Source organism: Coturnix japonica, chromosome 14 (genome assembly GCF_001577835.2).
Source record: "Coturnix japonica isolate 7356 chromosome 14, Coturnix japonica 2.1, whole genome shotgun sequence".
NCBI lineage: Eukaryota > Metazoa > Chordata > Aves > Galliformes > Phasianidae > Coturnix > Coturnix japonica.
The window spans coordinates 11,889,515-11,898,887 of record NC_029529.1 but is presented as its reverse complement, the minus strand read 5'-3'; the positions used below and the strand labels follow the sequence as shown (position 1 = coordinate 11,898,887).

At 66.9% G+C, this 9,373-nt stretch overlaps 2 protein-coding genes and 1 non-coding gene across 3 annotated transcripts; 1 reads left to right on the top strand and 2 right to left on the bottom strand.

The window, feature by feature from the left end:
- Positions 1-486: 486 nt before the first annotated feature.
- Positions 487-3,181, bottom strand: MCRIP2 (MAPK regulated corepressor interacting protein 2). The gene is made up of 5 exons (XM_015877448.2): positions 3,051-3,181; positions 2,865-2,943; positions 1,292-1,419; positions 1,110-1,211; positions 487-642 (listed from the first exon to the last, which is right to left on the bottom strand). Exons 1-5 carry the CDS (start codon positions 3,100-3,102, stop codon positions 572-574), a joined length of 432 nt encoding a protein of 143 aa, XP_015732934.1. The 5' UTR covers positions 3,103-3,181; the 3' UTR covers positions 487-571.
- Positions 3,182-3,718: 537 nt separating this feature from the next.
- Positions 3,719-3,789, top strand: TRNAG-CCC. The gene has a single exon. It is a non-coding gene; the product is annotated as a tRNA-Gly (tRNA).
- Positions 3,790-4,920: 1,131 nt separating this feature from the next.
- On the bottom strand, positions 4,921-8,727 carry WFIKKN1 (WAP, follistatin/kazal, immunoglobulin, kunitz and netrin domain containing 1). Its single transcript, XM_015877159.2, has 2 exons — positions 7,386-8,727; positions 4,921-6,663 (listed from the first exon to the last, which is right to left on the bottom strand). The coding sequence occupies exons 1-2, from the start codon at positions 7,623-7,625 to the stop codon at positions 5,158-5,160; spliced, it is 1,746 nt and encodes a 581-aa protein (XP_015732645.1). The 5' UTR covers positions 7,626-8,727; the 3' UTR covers positions 4,921-5,157.
- Positions 8,728-9,373: the final 646 nt, after the last annotated feature.

Below are 9,373 nucleotides of genomic sequence, written 5' to 3'. Positions count from 1 at the left end.
CGAACCACCAGCACCTCCAGCTCCACGTGGAGGCCGGCGGGCAGCCCTGGGGCTGTTGCATGGGGACGATCCGAACTTCTCCATCTCTGCACCCCTCCGCTGGGCCGCCAACGCTCCCCCGGGTCCAACCAGCCCCTCAACCACAGGCAGTTTCAGCGCTTTATTGTCTGTCCTGCTACAGTGACCCGTTGTCCTCCAGCATGGTGGGGGGGGGGGCTGCCCGCACACCCCGCAGTGTCCCGGAGCTGCAGCGGGCTCAGAACTGGCACTTAAGGAATCCCGGCCGGGGCCGCACGCGGCTCCTCCGCCCCGCACCGGGCATGGCTGTGCTCCGATCCCGCTGTCCTCGGGGCTGGAAGAGCTGTTTAAATACCACCGAGCGCCGCATCCGACCGGAGGCTCCTGGCTGCGTGGTTTGTCGGGGTCGGTTTTTAGGTGTTGGTGGTTTTTGTTGGTTTTTTTTTTGTTGTTGTTTTGTTTTGTCGTGGTTTTTAAAAAAAAAAAAAAAAAAAAAAGAGGGGAGGGGAAATGAAAAAGGGCCGCAGTGGGAGTGGGAACGGCCGCCTTCCCTTCAGGAGCAGTTCTCAATCTTGGCCAGAAATTGCTGCGCCCACCATTCCTCCAGGTCAATGGGAACAAAGTCTGAAAGAGACGGGATGTTGAGAAGGGATCGCAGCTGGAGCACGGAGCGTTCCCAGCAGCGCCGTCCATTTAGCACAGGGAAAAACACCCCCCTGAGCCCCAGGGCTCCCCAGCTCCCCAACGGCTGCGGGCATTTGCTCTGCTCGGTGACATTCTCACTTCCAGCTGCTGCCCAGCCCCTCACTCTGCCTTTACTTTGACCCCATCCCCGCTGTGTCTCCATCCTGTGTGATGAGAGCAGAACCCCACAGCAGAACCAGGGGGTGATGGCACGGCCCCACAGCCAGACCCCATTGCACAGCACTGGGCTCACCCACCCAAACCAGGAACACTGACACCCGATGTCCCCCACTCACAGCCCACGGGACCCCCCCGGTATGTCACCCCACCCCCAGCCGGGGGCGGCTCTGCCATGTGCTCCCCCAGATCCTGCTCCCCCTCCCTCCCCCTCCACGCTCCCCACTCACTTTTCAGCCGGGGGTTCGGGGTTTTCTCTACGTACTGCACAGGCCCACGGGTGCTCTCCCCTCTCTGCCCCCCGTCCAGCTGCTGCTCCACCTCCTGCCAGGCTGTGGATGGAGGGCTGGGGGTGAACCCCAGGGCAGGCGGCGCCCTGCAGCCCCCCCTCGTCCCCTCCAGCCTCTCCCACCTTCGTAGACGAAGCGGACGTTCTCCTCGTGGGCGGCCGTGTAACTCTCCTCGGGCACAGAATTGTGCGGCAGCAGCACCTGCGGCCGTTTGCCGTTCACTCTGTTGAAGATGAGCTTCTGGGCTGGGCTGGGGAAAGAGGGGATTGAGGGGAGAAGGGCAACCTGGGGGCACACGAGGAGCGGGGCAGCCCTACCACCCTGTGTGCACCACGCAGCTCCTGTGCCATCAGCCGGCACTGCCCCATCGCAGCCCCCAACTCCAGCAGAGGGGAAGGATGGACCAACAGACACAGCTGTCCCCCATCCTGCCCCCAAGGCGGCCACCACGCCTGGCAGAGCCCAAGCAAGGACACGTGCTTTCCAGGCTCCAGCTCTGCTCTGGATGGAGGCAGCAGGACAACAGCCCAAAAATAAGAAGGGAAATAAAGCAGATCAGGGTGCACAACGCACCGCCCGCCCCACGTGCCCTGCAGGCCGCCCAGCTGGGGACACAGCGGCTGTCACAGCTGCTACATGGGAACCCCGCAGCTGCTGCTGCTGCTCTGCACAACACGAGGGAAACTGAGGCACGGCGCTGTGACACGGGCCGGGTGCACGAGGAGCAACAGCAGCACAGCGCGGTGAAAGCAACGCGAGGGCAGAGCTGGAGGGCAGCCCTGCAGCGGGGGAGCAGCTCCGGGGCCGCCCCGTCCCACACAGCCCCCCCGGGAGAGCTGCTGCCCTAAAGGACAAGGTGAAACCGTCCGCATGGAACAGGACCCACGTGAAGGGTCAGCGCGTAGCCCCGGGAGGAACCCGGGAGTCCCAGCGCTCACGGGACAAAGTCTGAGAGGCCCCGGGAGCGCAGGGTGGGGGGTGCAGAGCAGCGGGGCCGGCAGTGCCCCCCCAGCCCACAACCCACCGCTGCCTTGAGCGGCTGTGCCAGGAGTGGGGCGGGGGGCGGCGGGGGGGAGACATTTCTCGGTTGTTCCCTGAAGGCAGAGAAAAGGGGTGAAGGCTGCTCCCTGAGCACGGACGTGCGGGACCGGGCACGGGGCTCATCGCCGCACGGGGACACGACCCCCCCCCGCCTCGGGGACCCCCAGACTTTCCCCCTTTTGACCCTCGGGCCGTGCGTGGGGGGTGGGGGGGACAGCACCGGGCAGAGGCTCCGGGCACAGCGCAGCCCCGGGGCGGCGATACGGGCTGACACGGGCAGAGCCCCGCGGTGCGGCCCCACCGCCGCCCCTGAACTTTTGCGGCGGTTGCACAACTCCGACGGGGGGGGCGGGGGGGGCGCGGCCCGCGGGGAGCGCACGGACACGGGGACACGAGGTTCCACGCACCCTCGGGGCCCTGCAGGGCGCACGGCTGCGCTGCGGGACCGCGGGGCTCCGCGCGGGGCCTGGACGGTGGGCGGTGAGGGGGGAGCACAGCAGCGGAGCGACCCCCGCAGCCCCCCCTCCCCCCCCCACGACCCCTCGGCGGACTCCAGGCGGGTGTTGCGGTTCCCGTCCCCGCCCCGGGGCCCTCCCCGGAGCCGCGCGGCCGCGGTCACCTTTCCCCAAGGTCACGGCGCGGCGCGGGGCTCACCTGGCGGGGGGCCACGCTCCGGGCTGCAGCCGGCCCCGCGGCTCGCCCACCTTGCTCTCCACCGGCTGCTGCGTGGGACCTGCGGGGGGGGGGGGAAGGACGGGCGTCAGGGCCGGGCGGAGCGGAGCTGGTGCCCGCGGTGCCAACGCTCCCCCCGACCCCCCGCCCGCCCCCCCCGCCCGGTACCGGTGCGGCGCTGCGTGGCCAACTTGCTGGGGCCGCGCGTCAGCGTGTACATCGTGCGGCCCCTCCGGCCCCGCACGGCACGGCCCCGCCGCTCCCGCCGGCCGAGTGCACCCAGCGCCCCGCGCCGGGCCTTTAACGGGCCGGGCCGGGCCCGCGGCACGCCCCCGGCCTTAAAGGGACCGCGCCTCAATCGTGGGGGAACGCGTGGAGGGGGAGAGACGCGAGTGGGATCATTAACGCGTGGGGCACGGCGGGGGGTGCGGGGCTGTGGGGGCTGCGGGGCGGCCCTGAGCCCAACGTGGGACGCGCTGCCACGTGGGGTGTGTGACCCCACGCGTGGTGACCTTCGGACCGGGCGGCGCGTGGAGACCCCGCACGTGGCGGTGACCCCCGGAGCCGGGAACGCGTCACCCACGTTCCGGGGCGGGACGAGCTTCCTCGTGCCGGGTCCCCGCGGCCGTCGCTGTTGGGGTGGCCGCGTCCCGGTTCCCCCCCGAAGCTGCAGCGATTCTCCCCGTCCGGCCGCATCACGGCGCGGTTTTATCGCACAGACACGATGCGCAGCGCAGGGACGGACCCACGGCGTGTCCGCACCGCGAGTGGACGGGGATGGTGGGGATAGTGGGGATAGTGGGGATAAGGCCGAGGGAGCGGGGAGAGCAGCAGCGGCGCCGCTGGTGTAGTGGTATCATGCAAGATTCCCATTCTTGCGACCCGGGTTCGATTCCCGGGCGGCGCACGGCGTTCTCTTAACTTTTTAAACTGGATTTTCTTTCTTCTATTTAATTTTTTTAAATTTCTTTTTGAACTCTTATTCTTTCTTCTTCCCCCCCCCCCTCTTTTTTTCTTTTTTCCCCACACAAATCGCTGCTTTTCGCCCCATTCTGAGCCCTGCTCACGGCAGCTCTCAATCCGAGGGGCAGCGCCCGGCCCTGGGGGGGCTGCGGTGACGCAGGGGGGGCTGAGGCCGGGCCCGTTGGCTGCAGCCCTCAGCGCTCCGTGCCCCCAGACAGCGGGGAGAGGTTTGACTCGGGCAGAGCGACGGGGCGGGGAGCGGCTTTAAAGGGAAGGAAAGGAGATTTGGGGGGGCTGCGAGGAGGAAATCTGTCACTCGGAGCCCCCGTCCTTGGAGGGGGGATCAATCACGGATGGGTTGAGCTGCCGGGGGGGGCAGTGAGCGCACGGCGTGGGAGCGGGCGGGCTCTGAGGGTCCCTTCCAACCCGAACCGCTCTGGGATTCCGGTTCTACAATCGCGGCCCTCCCTGCAAAGCGAGCAGCCGAACTCCCCGCTGTGTCCGCTTGGGGGCTTTTATTAGAAAAACAAAGAAAGCCCCGAAATTCCGCCCTCAGACGGCGGCACAGCGCTCTGCCGGCTGCAGAGACCGCCGAGGGCAAAGCGGGGGGTGCCCTTTATTGACAGCACACGTGCGAAGGTAATGCTGCCCCGTGGGATGCACCGTGCAGCCCTGCACCCAGCCCTGCATCCAGCCCTGCACCCAGCCCTGCACCCAGCCCTGCACCCAGCCCTGATCCCAGCCCTGATCCCAGCCCTGCTGCTGCATGATGTGCACGGGCCCAAGTGGCACCCAGACTCCCATTCCAGGCATTGCAGGGCTGAGCTGGAAGGGATCAGTTTCCATTGATGAAACAAAAATAAACACGAGCTCTTAAGTGGGGAGGAATTCCTCACCAAGAAATATCACCCGGTGCAGAAATAGCTGCCCGTGGTGAGGCACAGCCGTGTCCTTCCCACGTCCCTGTGCCAGGAGCCCCGTCATAACAGTTCTCCCAGTTCAGTGTGCAGGCAGAGGGCTCTCTCTGCATCCCCATATTCAGGGCTGAGGATCCTGAAGCTCTCTGGGTTAGGGCTGGGGGTGCCCTGTGTGACAGGGCAGGGGAGGGGGGGTCAGGGCAGACTTCTCTGTAACCCCACCCCGCCCTTTATTGCTGCTGTCTGGGTGGGGGTACACAGGGAACACGCGCAGCTGAAAGTCACAGGGATGGAGCTGCAGAATGGTGACAGTAACTCAATAAAAGCAACGGGCTGTGGGCTCAGACGGGTCCCCCCGGGGTTTGCAGCCCCGGTGTCTGTCTGTCAGCCCGGCTTTAATCCTGGAAGCGGTTGAGGAGGTCGCAGGTTTTCTTCTCCATCAGCTCGTAGATTTTCTTCACCCTCTTGTCGTTGGCCGCCCGCACGTAGCTGCCGGGGTCCAGCGTGGCCATGCCGTCGTGCACGGAGCCCATGATGATGAGCGGCCCGTCCTCGGCCGTCATGTTGGGGCAGGGGCAGCTCCAGTCCATGTCGATCAGCGTCACCTCCAGGTACTTGATATTGAAGAACTTGAGGCCCATCTTCTCGTCCTTCAGGACGTCCTCGAGGGCGAAGCGGGCGATGCCGGAGTCCTGGTCCTCCACGATCTCCATCAGCCGCCCCACGATGGCGAAGTCGCTGCGGCAGAGGCTCAGCACCATCTTGCTCTTCAGGCGGCACGCCTTGCACTGCAGGCTCTTGGGGAAGGGGCACACGTCCTCGCACGTCTCCTTGCTGTCGAAGTTGTTGCTGTTGCCCTCGCAGCCGCCGTACACGAAGGAGTGGCACTGCTTGAGGATGTAGTTGTACGCCCAGCGCGGCTCCCAGTTCTGGCAGGGTCCCTGCACCATGGGCAGCAGGCAGGTGGGCCGGGCGCTGCCCACGCAGGCGGCTCGACATTCCTCGTACGTCTCGAAGTGGTTCCTGTTGGCTCCGCAGCCGCCGTAGCGGAATGTGACGCAGGATCCCTGCTTGGCGTCGAAGTGCCAGCGCACCTCGGCGGCCTCGCAGCGCCGTCGGTCCGGCTCCTTCAGGCACTCGGCGCTGGGGAAGGGCTGGGGGTCGCCGGGCCGGGGGTCGCCGGGCTGCGGGGCCGCCCCGGGTTCCCGTTTCAGCACCGACAGCGGGAAGTCGGCGCGGAGCAGCCCCGCGGCGTTGCGGGCCGTGCAGGTGTAGATACCGGCGTCCTCGTGGCGGGCGTTGTAGATGACCAGCTGCCCGATGTTGGTGACCACCACGTTGCCGTACATCTGGTCCGGCCGCATGATGAAGTTCTCGGCTCGGTCGCTCTGTTTCTCCCAGGTGATGTCGGGCCGGGGGCGGCCGCTGACGTCGCAGCGGAAACTGACGGTGCCGCCGGCACGAACCGACTGGTGGAAGGGGTTGCTGTACAGAGCGGGCGGTACCGGCTGCTCGGGGCCCGCTCCCGGCGTGGGCCGGGCCGTGGTCTCGCTCGGCACCGGGCTGGTGTCGGGCCAGGTGAAGATGTGCTTACACGGCACGGTGCTGAGCCGCGTGCCGCGCAGACACGCCTCGGCGTCCATGTAGCACTTGTTGTAGTAGGTGAGGCCGTCGGAGGCGCAGGTGAAGTTGGGCTCCTTCTCGCAGCGGTCCTTGCACTTGCAGACGGGCTGCCCGTCCCAGATGTCGCAGTCCGAGCCCTGCTGGGCGCACACGAAGCTCTCGCAGGACGGTCCGCGGTTCAGCTCCATGGCCAACACGCTGCCGTCTGCAAAGCGAGCCGCCACGCAGCTGCGCAGCCCGCACACGTTGGTGCAGCACTTCTCAAAGTCCTCGCAGTCCTGGACGGGATGGGACAACGATCAGCACCCCAGCACCAACCCTAATACCAGCCCCAACCCCAGCGCTGCTCCCAGCACCAGCCCTAACCCTGACCTGGATGCTCCCAGCCCCAGAGAGCCCACACCACTTCTGGGCTGACCCAGCGCCCAGCTTCACCTCAGCCCCGCTGATGGGTGGGAGTGAAAAGTAGCAGTGATGGCCCCCACGGCACAGCGTTACGGGGCTTTACAGGTGTCCAGTGCAGATGGGAGCCATTGCTGCCATTGTGGCCTGGGGGCTGCAGGCTCCAATGGGCTGAGGTCAGGCACAACTCATTACAGCGATGAACTACAGAGGTTGCTCCCCAAGGATGGGCAGCATCGTGCTCCTGCCCAGGGAAAACTGACTGAGCAGGGAGAGCAGTCCGAGCATGCCAACATCCCTCAGTAACTGGGTAGGAGAACACTGGGGTGTGTTGGGGGTGTTCCAGCCAGGGCTGATGCAACAGGGCTGTAAGTTGAACCTCTGCCTGCAAAGGGGCTCGGAGCCCTTGGGTCACTGTGCACAGCTGGGGTGAGGCTGCAGAGAGGCTGAGTGAGCTGGGCACCGCGTTGGGTGCCCATGGGACCCCCATCCCAATACAACTCAGAGCAGCCCTCCGCTCACCACCACCCCCACACAGGTGCAGCACCCAAACCCCTCCCAGCCATTCCCCTGACTCCCCGCAGCCCCCAGCGCTCACCTGGTCTGCCTGGCACTCCCTCTCGCAGGTGCTCTGAGCGTCCACCCACAGGTTGGGGTTCAGCTGGTTGGGGCACACCCCCAGCTGCCGCATCCTGGCCTGCTGTAGGCTCAGCCCGGCGGCGGCCGCTAACAAGGGCAGCAGCAGCAGCAGAGCCGAGCGCATGGGCTCAGCCCCACCGAGCTGCTGCCCGCAGGGACGCGACCGCGGTCCCGGGCGGTGGAAACTCCGGCGAGGCATCTGTGTGCCCCCCACCTCGCCACCAGACACGGGGCTGATCACATCGAGCGGAGGGAAGGAGACGGAGAGGAAAGTCGGGGGACGGAGAGGACAAGGAGGTGATGTCCGGACAGAGCGCTGCGGCTCAGCACGCCGGGTTCTCGCTGCTCCTTCGGAGATGCCGCCCGACACCTCGGTCCATCGCTGAGCTCTCAGAGCATCGTACCGCAGCGGCGGCCCCGGGGAGCGGCTCGGCAGCAGCGATGTCCCCACCCCGGGGGGGGCTCAGCGCATCCCTGGCAGCCGCAGCCGGGCAGCGCTCGCCGTGCAGTGGCAGCGGGTCTGGGCGCTGCGTGCGTGTGGGGCAGGGGTGGAAGGGGAGGACGGGAAGGTTGTAATCTGAATCCCCTCCCTTCTCACTGATGTTTCTGGGTGTTTGGAATGGAAAAGGCGCTGACCTCAGCCTCTAACCCCGTCTGAGCCGATCGGCTGGACAAACACAGGGGGGAGATCAAAGGCAGAATGCGGAAAGTCTCCAAAGAGAGAGAGTGAAAGGAGGGGAAAAAAAAAATGCCCGGCCCATGGAGCCGAATTCCTGCAGGATGAGAAAACAGCCAAAGCCTGTTGCCCGCCCCGGGCCTGCGGGTGGGAGGCAGCCGCAGCCCCCGGCCCCGCAGCATCCCCAGCTGCAGCGCGGTGCGTCGCGGCCGCGCCGTGGGGGCCACGACCCCCAGCCCAGGCCCACGTTCCCTCAGCTCCTGCCGGCCGGCCAGGCCCCCACGAGCGCCCAGGTTTGTAGCCAGTCCCCGCTCCAGCAGCAAACGCCGATAATTTACAGCCCGGCTTTGAGACCTGCCGCGCAGCCCGAGCAGGGGAGCGCCTGGAGGCAGCGCCTGGCCGTGCCAGACCCCGGCTGGACGCTGCAACCCCAGCTCTGCTCGCAGAGCATCTCCGCAGCCGGCCCTAAGCTGGCAGGAGCCGGCCCCGCTCCCGGCCAGACTGCCCTAATCCCCGCTGGAGACGGACCTGGGGCGAGGGGGGGGAAGCGTTAACTCCTGCAGCGCTGCTGACCGCGGCCCCGCGCCTTTGTCCCAGCGCAGCCCGGAGCCGGAGGAACAGACCGGAGCCCGCACAGCCCCGCACAGCCCCGCACAGCCCGGCCGCGCTCCCTCTCTGCGGTTCCCGTCCGTCTCAGCCGCGCCCGGAGCCGCTGCGGGAGCTGAGCGGGGCCGGCTCGGGTGCGGCCGGGGCAGATAAAGCGCTGAGCCGAGTCGGTCCTGAGCACACGGGGACGTTACGGGTTACGCTGCCCTGGGACAGCGGGGCAGGGTGGGACTTTGCACAAAGGGAATTGGCTGCATCAGGGCGGCCCAACCTGCGAGGTGGCACCGCATGGAGCTGTGCCCCGGACACAGCGCTGTGCCTGCAGAGCCCCCCACGTCTGTCCCATCCCCGCAGCACACGCTGGGGAGCTCCCCGTCGTGCAGCTCAGCACCCACCCTCCACTCCAGTGCGGCCTCCCCATCCCAGCCGCTGTTTCTTAGGGCAGAAGCAGCGATGGATGGATCACAGCTTCTGCCTTCCCAGCGCTCCCCATTGTGCGCATTGAGCTCCACGGGACATTCCCAGCTCCACCCCCCGAAGAGCCGCACGTTGTGCACCAAAGGTCCCTGCAGCGAGGACGGCTCCACCATCATCTCCCCCACCTGAAGCCGAGCACAGCTGCCTCCAAGCGGGGCAGCGAGGAGCAGCCCCTGCCTGAAACACAA

What these genes read in the sequence shown, in the direction of transcription:
- MCRIP2 (XM_015877448.2), bottom strand. Translation starts at nt 3,102, where the DNA reads ATGTACACGCTGACGCGCGGCCCCAGCAAGTTGGCCACGCAGCGCCGC. An exon ending in GGAGCGTGGCCCCCCGCCAG is followed by an intron (nt 1,420 to 2,864) that starts GTGAGCCCCGCG and finishes CTCTTTCCCCAG; the next exon opens with CCCAGCCCAGAAGCTCATCT. An exon ending in CCCGAACCCCCGGCTGAAAA is followed by an intron (nt 643 to 1,109) that starts GTGAGTGGGGAG and finishes CGTCTCTTTCAG; the next exon opens with ACTTTGTTCCCATTGACCTG.
- WFIKKN1 (XM_015877159.2), bottom strand. Translation starts at nt 7,625, where the DNA reads ATGCCTCGCCGGAGTTTCCACCGCCCGGGACCGCGGTCGCGTCCCTGC. An exon ending in GGGAGTGCCAGGCAGACCAG is followed by an intron (nt 6,664 to 7,385) that starts GTGAGCGCTGGG and finishes CATCCCGTCCAG; the next exon opens with GACTGCGAGGACTTTGAGAA.